Raw genomic sequence first — 14,242 nt, forward strand, 5'->3', positions numbered from 1 at the left:
GGAGGCATTTGACATGCATTGTCTCATTTAATCTCTCCAGCGGATGGACATAAGCATTGTGCCTGTTTTATAGACAGGGCCACTGAGCTAAGAGAGATTATGGGACTTGCCCAAGGTCAGCTGACCTGCAGCTGTCAGAGGTGGGATTTAAGCTCAGGTCCAACTGACAGCCCTCGTGTGACACTCTGCACTTGGACCACTTTCCTCACACCACCCTGGGGACCTGGGGAGCCAATGAGGAGTGGGAGCTCCAATGGGCAGGTCCCTGGGAGGTGCTCCCTAAACAGGGAAATCCTGCCCATGCCTGCCAGGCCGAGGCCCTCACAAGATGGTCTTTGGGACTTGGGAGCTCCCAATGGCCCCCAGGGAAACATGCGGTCTGCTGACGACAGCAGTTCTCAACTAAGGCCACTTTTGTTCCCCTGGGGACATTTGGCTATGTCTGGGGACAACTAGCTCTCCAGAAAAGATACATCTATGTGTACACACATGCACACTTATATATGGTATATCCTCCTATATAATAAAAGGCTAATATGCAAATCAACCGAGGCAGAACTATCGGTCGTGATGACGCGCACTGACCACCAGGGGGCAGACGCTCAGCACAGGAGGTGCCCCCTGGTGGTCAGTGCGCTCCCACAGGGGGAGTGTCGCTCAGGCTCACAGCTGGCAAGCGCAGCGGCAGTGGCGGGTGTCTCTCCTGCCTCTGCAGCAGCGCTAAGGACCCCTGGTGGAGGGAGGGGGGTGGAATGTCCCACTGCCGGCTCAGGCCTGCTCCCCACAGGCCGGGCTGAGGGACCCCCACCCCCACCCCCCTGCACGAATGTCCTGCACCGGGCCTCTAGTATATAATAATTACTGATACAAAGGATGTTTAGTATACAACTTACAAATAAAAAATAAGTAATCCTTTTTATTGTAACTTCTATATAGCATATTGGTTTTTCTCATAATACTTTCATTGGTTTTTCCGAATGCTTGTATCCACAGCTAACTGACAAACGAGTGTCATTCTAACATGAATGTTGGTTGACATTTTTATTTATGTAGATGAGTAAGATGAGAAACATATTGAAACTTTACTTGGTCAATGTCATGAGCAATTTTTTGGTTGAATTGGATAATAGTTCTCTATTGAGAATATTTTCTTAAGAGTATTCCCTTAGGTTTTTGTTCTACTTACAGTGTAATGGTCATAGGTATGGCACACTTTTAAATTTAATCTGCATTACTAGCATTTTCTCATCCTTGCTTAAGTCTAGACTAAAAAAATAAATCGAGTCCTGATTGTAATGTTTACCAATGTCCATGGTGTAAATCCTCCCACTGTGGCTGAGGACCTGAACCCGGAGTTGGGAAGACATGTCACACCCATCATAGAGCATTTCCACACAGACAGAAGAGAAGTAACTGCAGGAGCATAGACAATAATAAAATGCAGTGAGATGACTAAGAAGAGATGTTTGGAGTATCAGCTTTGTTTTTAATGTAATTAACTATAAGCTTACATAATTTTTAATAATGGCCTGCTTAACTGTGTCACAAAATTCCTAAAAATTTGATAATTAGCTGCCTCTAGTCAGCACATCATTGCCTGAAGCAGAAAAGAATGCTGGGATCCCGGGCTCTGAGCAGAGGGACCTTCCAGAAGTTCCAGGCGGGAGGTTGCTGTGCGGGGCTCTCGGGAAGCCTTCCTGGGGGCAGGCACGGAGCTGGGCACTGGGGTGGGGCAGGGGCATGGGCTGTGGTGGAAGGCTGGTGGGTGCCTATCCTGGAGACCTCCGCTGCCAAGCCAGGAGTTTGGATCTTGTCCCACACACCTGAGGAGGTTTGGGGTGATGCCGGGAAGGTGGTGGTGGAGTGGAAGGGGCTTGGGAGGGGCCAAGGCCATGGCAGGAGCTAGGATGATGACTGAGGGTGAGCACGATGTAGGAGGGTATAGAGGGGGACAGTTTAGGACTGGGTGACTGGGCCCAAGGAAGGCAGAGGCGAGCCCCCAAGGGGCTCTAAGGCTGGGGTTGCTGTCAAGGCATGGGGGCCCATCTGGGGCCGTGTGGGAAGACCAGGGCCTAGGGAGTTGGGGCTTGACATGAAGGGCTAGCTTGGGGGTCACCTGATATGTGGAAGGGGGAGAGGGTAGGGACCAGTGTTGTCAAAGGCTCCCTTTAGGCAAGAGGAAGGGGTGGCCTGAGACAGCTGGCGTCACCTCAGGACCCCCACAAGCTGTGCTGTGGAGCTGTGGTCCCCCAGGGACCGCTTTTCTGGGTGGATACATCCGCATCCACAGGGAATCAGAGCATCTCCGCCTTTGTCCATTTTACTGTGTGAACCTGCATTAGATTTCCTCTGGAAAAAGGTTTCTGTTGCTAAAATTAAATTTGAAAAGCACTCCTCAGCATACAGGTAGGGAAACTGAGGCCCAGAGAGGAGGCTAGAACTTTGACCTGGAGTCAGACCAGTGCTGCAGTCCAAGCCTCCTGGGCTGTTGGCACTTCGTCATGTGAGGTTGGGATGGGTAGGTGAGCAGGCAGAACTGAGGGGCGTTGAGAAGGGAATAAAGGGGAAACGGAGAGCAGAAGACGGGAGTGGAGGAGTGGCTCAGGACGCCGAGGGCACCAGAGAAGAGGAGCTGAGCCACCTGTGTCCCCCTCAGGCACTGGAGGAAGCGGCTGGAGATTCAGTGGACCCTGGAGAGGTGACAGCTGGGGAGGGATCCCCGAACCTGGTATCTCGGGCTGAGTGGGTGCCCCTCTTTTAGCTGGTGGGGCTTGCCACCACAGGACAGCAGCTTGGGGGTCTGGGACTTCACGGACTGTAGTGCCTCTAGCAAAGGGGACCCTTCCATCCTAGTGCAGTGGGGATCACGGGCATTTCTTTGTTCACTTTGATCCACGTCAGAGGTGGCAGCTGACACCTTGGGCCCACAGGAAGGTAGGTCAGAAAGCAGCACCTGACCTAGGAGCCCCTCATCCTGGGCTGGTTCCCACCTCCTGACACCAGTCTTCTGACCCCCTATTAGCTTCTGGCTCTGCCTGTCTGATCTGACCCTTTGAGAACAGATCCCCACCCCCCTGTTTTTCTGATCTCTGCAGGCGGGTGATCTCTAGGTGGGCGCTAGCTTACCTTAGGGACACTCAGGAGTTGGTCTTATGAGGCCTGTTTTACAGATAAGGAGACTGAGGATCAGAGAGGGAAGAGGCTTAAGTTCATTCCACAGTACAGCCAGGATTAGGACTCCAAAGCAGGGTCTTTTGTCCTAACTAGAGGGACCTACAGAGGACATGCGCAGAGTCCCAGAGAGACAGGTACCCCTGCTCACTGCCTAGAACACCTGGACCCAGGTGGCCTGGCCCTTCCCCAAAGTGGCCTCCAAGGTGTGGCTGTGGCTGCTGGAGAGGTGGGGTCGCCCCCACCACTGAGATGCCCTGTGCCATGGAGAATACAATTCTTTTTTTAAATATATATATATATGTGATTTTTAGGGAGAGGGAGAGAGAGAAGCATCGATCAGCTGCCTCCTGTATGCCCCCTACTAGAAATCAAGCCCGTAACTCTGGCATGTGCCCTGAGGGGGAATCGAATCCGTGACGTCTTGGTGCTTGGTGCATGGGACAACGATCAATCTACTGAGCCACACCGGCCAGGCGAGAATACAGCCTCTTAACTGGCCCTCTGTGCCTTGGTTCTTCCCTAGCTCTTCACCTTCCCTTTTTATTTATCTTAATTTTTTATTCTCATCCAGGGCTATGGTTTTTTAAATTGATTTTACAGTGAGAGGAAGGGAGAGAGAGACAGAAAAACACAGATGTGAAAGAGAAACCGGTCGATCAGTTGCCTGCTGTACACACCCTGACCTGGAATTGAACCTGCAACCTTTTTGATGTACAGAACGATGCTCCAACCAGTTGAGCCACCCAGCCAGGGCCTTAAATATTTTTTAATTATATAAGAAATAGGTTTACATTTTCATAAATAATTCAAACAAATTAAAAGGTTAGAAATAAACACAGGAACTCTCCTTCCCCTGCCTGCTCCCCCGTGCCCCGCAGGGGTCGCCTCGAGTACCATCAGAGCACATCTGTGTAGTTTTCTGCATCACCTCAGTTTTGGAGGGTAGAAGTCTAGCATGGGTCTCGCCGGGCTAAAAGCCAGGCACCCGCAGAACTGCGTCTCCTGTGAGCTCTGGATGCGATCCGGTTTCTCGCCTTTTCCAGCATCTGGTGGCTGCCCACCTTCCGTGGCTCACGGCCATTCCTTCATCTTTAAAGAGAGCAAAGGAGTCAAGTCCTCACTTCACATCACTCAACTCCTTCCGTAGCCACTCCTCCCCCGCTCTCTCTGCTCTCCTGCCTCTTCTGCATCTGCGGACCCCGATCCCGGGGCTTCATGGCCAGTCCGTAATCTAGGAGAGATAGTCTCCTTATTTAAGGTCATCTAGCAAGCTCAGTTCCCCTCCGCCGCAGTATAAGGTGATATTCACAGGTTCCGGCGCGGGACGTGGACATCTTTGGGGCCCAGTCCTCTCTCTGCCTTCTAGCGTCCTTCCTTACCTTTTCTGTGATTTGGCGTACATGTACCCAGATGTCCAGCTCCATGGGTTTTGTTTCCGTGAGTGGGATCACCCCATGTACGTTGTCAGAAACCAGCTTTTATCACCTGACTTTCCACACTCCTTCCCCCAGCTGTCCATGTGCGCAGCTCTGCCTTCTACCAGCCGCCTGGTCCTTTGTAAGGCTCGAGCTCATGATTTATTGAAGGGTTGTTTATTTAGATTGTTTCCAGTTCTTGTCTGTTGCCAATCTGCACACGTGTGACTTTCTGTGGGGCCATTCTTACAAGTGGACCTGCTAGGTCAAGGGATAGGGTCATTAAAAATGCATCGATGCTATCAAACTGCCCTCCATGAACCCCCTCATAGCGACTCTCCCAGCAGTGGTATTACCAGGCTTTTAATGCTGGCCAGTCTGTCCTAGCCGGTTTGGCTCAGTGAATAGAGTGTCAGCCGTGAACTGAAGGGTCCCAGGTTCGATTCCGGTCAAGGGCATATGCCCGGGTTGTGAGCTTGATCCCCAGGGTGGAGCATGCAGGAGGCAGCTGATCAATGATTTTCTTTCATCATTGATGTTTCTATCTCTCCCTTTCTGAAATCAATTAGAAATATGTATATTTAAAAAAAATACTGGCCAGTCTGATCCACAAGGCCCTGTTCTGTGATGTCATCAATTTCAGCTCCCTTCCCCAGCACCTGCCACACGTCAGGCCCCGTCCTGGGCCCCGTGTCCTCGGGGGACCTACATCTGGCAGAAGCAAGGCCTTTGGCGGCAGGGGAGAGGTTGTCCAGAGACAGAGCTAGGAGGGTATTTAGCTGGGCTGCAGGTGAAGTGAATTACTTACCCAGGAAAAGATGGAAAAGAACGTTCCAGGCAGTGGAAAGAGCATGAGCTCAAGCTCAGGTGTGAGCAGGGGGTTTCTTGGTGGGGTAAGGGCTGGGATGAGGCTACAAGGCTCAGGCACGGAACAGGGACTTGACCCTGCAGGACGGGGGCCTCAGAAAGGTTTGAAGCAGAAGAATGACAGGATGAGGTCTGTAGATGGAGGAGAGAGGTGGTGCTGGGTACAGGCTGGTGGTACTGGGGTCCAGGGGAAGCCTGGACCAGGGTAGGCCTGCCTACCTCAGGCTGGAGAAGGACCACTGTCCCAGGCAATGGGAGCAGCCCGTGACCCCTGGCCCTGCCTGCAGGAGGCCTGGGAGCGCAGCCTGGCCGAGATGGAGTCCTCCCACCAGCAGGTGATGGAAGAGCTGCAGCGGCACCACGAGCGGGAGCTGCAGAGGCTGCAGCAGGAGAAGGAGTGGCTCCTGGCCGAGGAGACAGCCGCCACGGCCTCAGGTGAGGACCCCGGGAAGGAGTGACACAGCGGGGCTTGGCCTCACGAACCTCTAAGCAGAGGCTCCTCCTCACTGGATTTGGGAGGCTCTTAAATAAGTGGCTGGAGTCTTGGTGCTAGACTTAGGGTAAGGGATTAAGAGGAGTTGGAAGCCCCCAGAATTGGCCTCTGAACCTACTTAAAAAGAGGAAAGTGAGGCAGTAAAAAGACACCCTCCCCCCATTGGTTGTAAGTGCTCTCCCTCAGGGCCTGCAGCCACTGGAAAGCCCACTGTGATCCAAGCCGGTGCCCAAGCCGGTGCCATGTCCTGCCGGAGAGACTGCTTAGCCTCAGACCCAGTTTTATAGCGGGGCCATCTTACTGGGCACACAGGCCGGACCCCGCGGAGAGCAGGGAGGGGTGTGAGCAGGCCTGGTCCTTGCAGTCCAGGAAAGTGACCCATTTCACAGATGAGGAAACTGGCTCAGAGGTTAGTGATCTGTCCCAAATGGCACAGCTTAGAGGTGGCAGAAGCTGGAGCTGGAGCCCAGAGCTCACTGACTGCAAAGCCATGCTCTGAACCCACCCTCTGCTTTCCCAAGCCAGAAATAGGAATGCCCGACCAAGGTGTGGGACAGCCTCTCTCTGCCTGGCAGCTGCACACCTGCTTTGCGTGCCTGGCACATCTCATGCACCTCCAGGGCGCTTCGGAGTAATGAGAATGACGAAAGAGGTCACATGATCTAGAACTCACACCTGCTAAGACTAAGTGCTTGACACACTCAGCCCACGGCCCCTCCTCCTGCGGCCATGTGTTTTGCCTTAGGAAGATAACCTGGTGCACATAGTAGGTGTCTCCGCAGATCTGGGCCTCACCCTGAAGTCTAGCGCTGGGTGATTTGCAGTGAAGTTTCTCAAGGTCACCTGTAAGTGGGACCTCAGATAGCCTCATGTCCATTTAGGCCGGGGATTGTTACCAAAAGAGTTAGGAAAAACTTGCAGCGTTCAGAGCTTTTGGATTTTGGAATTACAGGTAAGACGATGGTTGAGGACTTGTTTAATCCTCACAGCAGCCCCATGTGTGAAGAGAGACTCAGTCCTTGGGAGCTCACAGTCTGAAAAATAAACCAAAAGCTAATGTCTGTGCTGTGCATTGTTTGAAGTGCTCTTCGCACATCTCCCAGTGACTCATGAAGGAAGTGCTATTGCTCACCCCACGTTCCGGATAAGGGCCTGAGGCACAGAGGGGTTAAGTCCCCTGAGCACAGTCACCTAGATGTGTATCGAATGAGCCTGTACTCTTGACCACTAAGCTGGGCAAGACAGATGGGTCTTGTTAAAGGACCCCCGGGCTGTGCAGGAACAGTGGACTGTATGTGGGCTCTACCCAGCATCACTAGCAAAAGGTGCCAGGGCTCAGACACCAGGTGTCTCCCCAGCAGGGTCCATCAGACAGAGATTGTGGTCCTCTCTTGCTAGACAAGCTCAGGAAGGCCGAGCAACTTACCCAAAACCACTTAGTTCACGACACATCCTGGTCCAGGGCTCTTTGCGTGCCACTGCCTGCTCCTGTCTCCACGGTACATGTGGCGTCTCAGAGGAGGTGAAGTTGGTGCTGCTGACCCCTCCACAACCTCCTCCTTGCTTCTGCTCTGTTTTCAGCCATCGAAGCCATGAAGAAGGCCTACCAGGAGGAGCTGAGCCGGGAGCTGAATAAGACACGGAGCCTCCAGCAGGGCCCAGACGGCCTCCGCAAGCAGCACCAGTGAGATAGCACTTGGGCCCTGGGGTCTGTGGGCTGGGCCGCCTCCTGAGCCTGGGACCCAGCTGCATACACTGGCGGTTATGAGTCAGGGACCTGTGCTGACGTCCCTGGGCAAAGGATACGTCAGTTTGCCCCCAACTGAGACCCCCACTGTCATCATTGTGGCACCTGAACAGAAGCAGCAGGGCCTTAGTCAGACCTCCATGCCATCCACATAGACAGTTCTTCAGGCCATAGTTCTTCTGCCCCTTATTATCAGGCTGGTCTCGGCCTCCACACTCCTGTCCCCTCATTAGTGTCCCCTAGAGCTGGGCTGCAGTGTCACCCTTGGCCAGTCCCTGTCCTGCACAGAGCACAGTTCTGGAGGCTACAGAGGCTTTAGAGATGGGCTCCTCCAACCCACCCCTCACGGAGGAGGCACCTGTAGCCATGAGAGGCTGTCACCAGTTCAAGCCCCACAGTTGGGCTCCAAACAAAACTAGGGTGGGAACTCAGGAGCTGCTTTGAGTTTGCCATGACTTGACTCTGAGCTTGGCAGAGGGCAAGCGAGCCCACATCCATCGTTGTTCCCCTCCTCCGCCCTGGGCAGGTCAGACATGGAGGCGCTGAAGCGGGAGCTGCAGGTGCTGTCGGAGCAGTACTCGCAGAAGTGCCTGGAGATCGGCACCCTGACGCGGCAGGCCGAGGAGCGCGAGCACACGCTGCGCTGCTGCCAGCAGGAGGGTCAGGAGCTGCTGCGCCACAACCAGGTGGGCCTGGCCCCAGTGGGTGGGGACACGGGCGCCCCAGCAGCCCTGCGCTGACCAGCCCAACCCCCCACCCCCAGGAGCTGCATGCCCGCCTGTCTGAGGAGATTGACCGGCTGCGCGGCTTCATTGCCTCACAGGGCACTGGCAACGGCTGTGGGCGCAATGAGCGGAGCTCCTGTGAGCTAGAGGTAAGTGCCCACCAGCACACCCAGCTGGTCCTCAGGGCCTCGGCGTGGGGAGGGCACCTGGGGCTGGGCCCCAGCAAGGAGACGCCAGCACAGCTGGGAAGGACCTGCTGTGTGCGCTGCGCTACTGCAGCCAGAGTCCAGCCCTCCCACCTCTCTGCTATGTGATCAGGACCGCTTGCCTCGCCTTTCTAAGTCCCAGTAGCTCATCTGTAAAATGGGGCTAGCACCCCTTTCTTACTGGGAGAAGCTGCGGTGAGAAAATGTGGGCATGATCCCAGGATCACCCTGATACTTTATTTTACAAACATCTATATTCGGTTTTACTCTGTGCCTGGAACTTCTGTAAGCCGAAGTTCTTAACTCACCGAGTCTTCCTAACAGTCCTATGAGGTACATGCTGTTACTGTCCCCATTTTACAGGTAAGAAAACAGACACGAGAAGGTCAAGTACCTTGCCCAAGGTCACACGGATAGTTGGTGTGGGAACTGGGATTTCAACCCAGCGGTCCGGTTCCAGAGTCTAAGCTTTTAGGTCTCCCCAGTCTGGCTGAAACTGTCTCCTTAGTTAAGCCAGGACAGCAACACCTGCCCCTCAGGGTTTGGGGAGGGGTTAATGAGGTAGTCTGCAGAGTCCCAGCCTCTCTGGTTCAGAGTAGGGCTGTACACTGTGGCTTCCTTTTTCTTCTTTGCCTCTAGTTGAGGGCCTGGTGCTATCTCCGGTGGGGGCGGGTGAGAGAGGACCTCCTGGGGGGGTGTGCCCCAGCGTGTAGTGGGTCTCAGTGCAGGCTGGGAGCTGCATTCTAGGGGCCTGAGGCAAGGAGAAGGCCAGCCGCGGTGTGCTCTGGGCTGGGCAGCTCTGGCCTCTGGCCCTGGCTTAGCTTGCACCTGTGACCCCAGGTGCTGCTGCGAGTGAAGGAGAACGAACTTCAGTACCTGAAGAAGGAGGTGCAGTGCCTCCGGGACGAGCTCCAGATGATGCAGAAGGTAGGTCCTGGCTGAAGCAGGGTGTCAGCGGGGAGGGGGGTGGACCTCGGGGGACAGCTGGATGCCCCATCCTGTGAGCACCTGCTCTGTGCCAGGCACTCCTCGTGCCTCTCCCCCGGAGGTGTCATCGTCCTCATTTACAAAGAAACTGAGGCTAAGAAAGGGTGACTTGCTCAAGGCCACACTTGCTTTTTTTAATCCAGCAAATATTTATTGAGCACCTACTATGTGCCAGGCATGGTGCTAGGTGCTGGGGAGACATCTGTGAACAAAAAGGCCAACTCTGCCTGTGCAGAGGGTGCATTTCAGGGAACAAGCCGTGTTGGCAGGGGGGGGGGGGCGGGTGCTGGGTTTCAGGACCAGGACCAGGTCTGTGAGTGTGTGGCTTGCCTGGTGCCATGTCCCTGTGTGTTTGACATCCTCTGTATGTCAGTGGCTCTGAGAGTGTGTATGAGTCACACACATGGAACGGGCCCAAGTATTGGGCCGCGCTGCCCTGGTTCTCCTCCCAGCCACTGGTTGCAGTGTGGTGTTGGGCAAAAGCTCCACCTGCCTCAGCCTCAGCCCTCACGTTGAGCAGGTTGCAAATGGTGCTGAAACCTGTGGTCCTGGGAGAGGTTTGTCCGGGGCTGGGCCGCCAAGGGGGCCTCCCAGAGGGAGAAGGCCCTGGGGACTGCAGAGAGGCCTGGCTGCTCTGTGCTGGCCAGTAGGGAGCACGGTGGGCATGTGCCGAGTGGGCAGGGCCAGGGAGGGCGGGCTCTGTGCCCTTATAGCCCCTGCCCACCCCCAGGACAAGCGCTTCACCTCAGGAAAGTACCAGGACGTGTACGTGGAGCTGAACCACATCAAGACACGGTCGGAGCGGGAGATCGAGCAGCTGAAGGAGCACCTGCGCCTCGCCATGGCTGCCCTGCAGGAGAAGGAGGCGATGCGCAACAGCGTGGCCGAGTAGAGGTGTGCCAGGGGGCGGGCCTCGCCGGCAGGGCACCCAGCCTGGAGGTGTGCGCTCAGGGCTGTGCCACCTGCCCAGGGCACTTCCTTTTCCTGGCCTCTGCTTCCCTTCCTATCAGTAGGGACAGAGGCACTTCTTAGCACTGTGCCACAGCCACAGCCTGATCAGTCCTGCCCTCCTCAGGGCTGACAGCGCCCGGCTGATCTGCCGAGGCTTGGGTGGCAAATGCAGTGCCTGCCCCCCTCAGGCCTGGCAGCAGGGCACACGTCACTAATAGTCTTCCTTCCACCGAGCTCCGCACTCGGACATCACTGACGGGGGCAGCTCCCTCTTTCTGACAAGTCCTGTGGACGTCTGAGCACTCGGAGAGGCCACCCTGTGGCCCGCTGTGAGGGGAGAAGCCTGGAGGAGCAGATCTGGCCCAGCCTTTGGGGCCAAGAGGTGTTGGGAGGACCTGCTGGCCACCCTTGCCTAAGCCGCGCTGGGGCCCCGGACCAAGGCTGGGGCTTCCCCAGCCCTCACCAGCCCCACTCTCATCTTCCAGGTCCTGTGGTTCGGCCCAGCTGCAGACTCCCAGCCCAAGGGGACCAGTTTGCCCTCCTTCCCTGCTGGATGGAAGTCAGAAGCCAAGCTTTCTCCCCACCCTCTGTGGGCTACACGTGCACTCACAACTATCACACACATGCACACACACAGGCACACATACACGCTGCACGGGCATACACACCGCACAGGTACATGCACACTGCACAGGCACACACACGCACCGCACAGGTACACGCACACTACACAGGCACACACACATGAGCATACACATAGGCACTGCATAGACACACAGGCATCACAAGGCACACACAAACAGGCATTGCACAGGGACACACTCAGGCGCACACACACACTCAGGTGCACACATGCACAGGCATGCACATGCACACCACACACATGCACAGGCGCGCGCACACACACACTCTGCGTATCTGAGCGTGCCCCTCGCACTGGGTCTTCTTACCTTGCACCTTCTTCAGGATTTTATATGTGAAGAGATTTTTATATATAGACTTTTTCCTTTTTTTTTTTTTCCAAAACACATACTTTTTAAAAAGCAATTCCTGGTGGCCGTGTGCCTCCAGCACTGGCTCCCCTATCTCCAGCCTCCCGCTTGGACTCCTGGGCCCGTGGCCCTGCCCTGGGGTCTAGCAGCGGCCCTGGCAGAGTTGACTCTGGTGGGAGAGGCAAGGAGCCAGCCACCCTCCTCCCACCCTACCTCCTGCTAATTACTTCCTGCCCTGGAGGATCCTGCATCCTGGGACTCTGGACAGAGGGACAAACGGACAGAGGGAGCCGGCCTCTGTCTCCATGGCCCCACCTCCCCCTCGGGGTGCTGGGCGTGGAACCACTGGAGCTGCCGTGAAGGCGTTTTCCTCCTGCTCCATCGCCTTCTTAACTTAATAAAGTGTTCCTGCAGCTCTGGTGTCCTGGATGGCTGGGCAGGGCGCTGATGGAGGTGGGGGTTCCCACCCCTCTGCCCCAGCACTTCACCCTCCTGCAGGTGGCCTGTGGGCTTCTGAGGGCGGAGCTGAGGATCTAGCTCCTCCAGGCGATGCTCTGCGTGGGTTACAGACCATCACTGGCACCCCCACCAGGTAGCTGGTTAGAAACACCAAGTCCAGGTGCCAACCCGACTATGGACTCAAGTCAGCGTCTGCGCTGCATCGCAGTCCCAGTGGCTCGTGTACCTCTGGAAGCCCTGAGGCGGGCGCTGGGCCCAGCTGGGCCTGAGGCTGCCCCTGACTGACCGCAGCAAGTCACATCCCCTCTCTGAGCCTCTCCATCAAATGGGCACCTTTCAGCCCCAGTCACTGAGGCTGTGCCCAGGGGTCATGCTCAGCCCTGGACAGGGTTGGGTCAGGGCAGTGGATGTGGGAGGCCTCCTCATGGCTGACTGGATGTGCTGATCATGGTCACGTGTGGGTGGAACAGGCCCCCCTGAGCTGCCCTGGGCCCAGGCCGGCTGTCCAACTAGCAGGGCTGTGGCTAAGATGATGAAGACATAAGGACAACTTGAGCCAGCTTCACCCTCACGGCTGTTCCCATCAATCCTCGGGCATCTCAGGCCAGGCGCCGGGTGCATAGAGATGAACAAGAACTGGCCTGGCCCCACTGAAGCCACGTCGGGTTGGGTCCTAGATGGCTGTGGGAACCTGGAGGAGGTAAGTGAGGGGACAGCACCAGCAAATGCCTATGAACATCCTGGTGTTCAGGGAGAGACCCACAGGGAGCATCCTGATGGGGGATGGGGAAATGGGCCCAGTTCCCTTGCCAGCGATGGGTTAGGAGTGGGCACGGGGTGCAGTTCCAGCCACTGAGATGCAGGAAGTCTTGGTTGGAGGTGGAGGGCCTGGGGGGTCATCTGGGAGGTCTTCCTTGCTCTTAAAAAGGATCCTAAAGCCGTGGCTGGTGTGGTTCGGTTGGAACGTCGTCTGTGCACTCAAGGGTCTCAGGTTTGATTCCCTGTCAGGACTTATGCCCAGGTTATGGGTTTGATCCCCGGTCAGGGCGCGAACAGGAGGCAACCGATCAATGTTTCTCCCTTCTCTCTCTAAAATCAATAAAAAACATCCTGCCTTAGCCAGTTGCTCAGTGGATAGAGCGTCCCAGGTTCGATTCTGCTCAAGAGCATGGACCTTGGTTGCAGGCTCTCCCCAGCCCCTGCCCTGGTCAGGGTGCATGCAGGAGGCAACCAATCGATGTGTTTCTTTCACATTGATGTTTCTCTCTGTCTCCCTCTCTCTTCCACTCTAAAAGATCAATGGAAAAATATCCTGGGGTGAAGATTACCAAATAATAAAAATTAAAAAAAAAACAAACTAAACATATCCTTGGATAAGGATTTAAAAACGGGGGTGGGGGGTTCATAAGGAAGGAGACCTCTCTCTCCAGGCCTTTGGACAGAGTTGGGTGAAGTCCTGACATTGCCACCATCTTGCCTCGTTAATGTGTTAATAGTGGCTGAGCAGAAAGAATCAGGATCCCTGAGCCACCAAATCACCCTACCTCTGGACTTCCTGTCTCATGACATACGGAGCATCCCAGAGCCACTCAGAGATGGAGTGTCTGCACTGGCACTCAGTCTCCAGATAGTTAAGTCCAGATCCCCGCCCATCTCCCTGTGCTGTTACCTCCCACCAGCCCTGGACATCCCTTGATTCCATCCTCTGCCCCCATGACTCCCTCAGCCAACTCGGCTTCCCAGCGTGCACCTGGGCTGAGGCACCACCCTCCTCAGGGCCACCTGGGCAAGCTAAAAAAATCGGGCCAACGTATGAAAAGGTGCTCCACTAGGAGATGCCACCTACGAGAATAGCTCAAACTAAAGGCCTGACCATCTCAAGTGTCTGCGAGGATGTGGGGACCTGAGGTTCTCTCAAGTTGCTGGTGGCAGTGCCCTTCGTGCCACCACCGTGGGCAAGAGTTGGGCAGATTCTTAGAAACACACATCTCCCCATGACCTAGATTTCCACTCCTGCGTATGCACCCAAGAGCCATGTGCGTAGGGCCACAGAATGATTAGAACAATGATGTTCATATCAGCCTTATTCATAGCAGCCCAAATCTGAGCACAATATACATGTCCATCAACAGAATGAATGAATAAAGGATGTCATATTCATACTTTAGACATATTATATGGCAATGAGAAAAGAATTACTGCTACACACAACATCATGATGAATCT

The 14,242-nt window shown here is 55.2% G+C and overlaps 1 protein-coding gene across 1 annotated transcript in view; it reads left to right on the forward strand.

Annotated features, from left to right (window-relative positions):
- TRIOBP (TRIO and F-actin binding protein) overlaps positions 1–13,339 on the forward strand; it is a gene marked incomplete at its 5' end in the record, with an annotated part of 54,559 nt that extends 41,220 nt beyond the window's left edge. Inside the window, 7 exons of the mRNA XM_080662782.1 lie at positions 5,744–5,891; positions 7,531–7,633; positions 8,223–8,382; positions 8,460–8,570; positions 9,468–9,554; positions 10,345–10,508; positions 11,051–13,339. Coding sequence (XP_080518908.1) covers positions 5,744–5,891; positions 7,531–7,633; positions 8,223–8,382; positions 8,460–8,570; positions 9,468–9,554; positions 10,345–10,506 — 771 coding nt within the window. The 3' untranslated portion in view covers positions 10,507–10,508; positions 11,051–13,339. The remainder of the gene's footprint in view (positions 1–5,743; positions 5,892–7,530; positions 7,634–8,222; positions 8,383–8,459; positions 8,571–9,467; positions 9,555–10,344; positions 10,509–11,050) is intronic.
- Between the last annotated feature and the right edge of the window lie 903 nt (positions 13,340–14,242).

The sequence above is a fragment of the Plecotus auritus genome (assembly GCF_963455305.1).
Source record: "Plecotus auritus genome assembly, chromosome: 3".
NCBI classification, from domain to species: Eukaryota; Metazoa; Chordata; class Mammalia; order Chiroptera; family Vespertilionidae; genus Plecotus; species Plecotus auritus.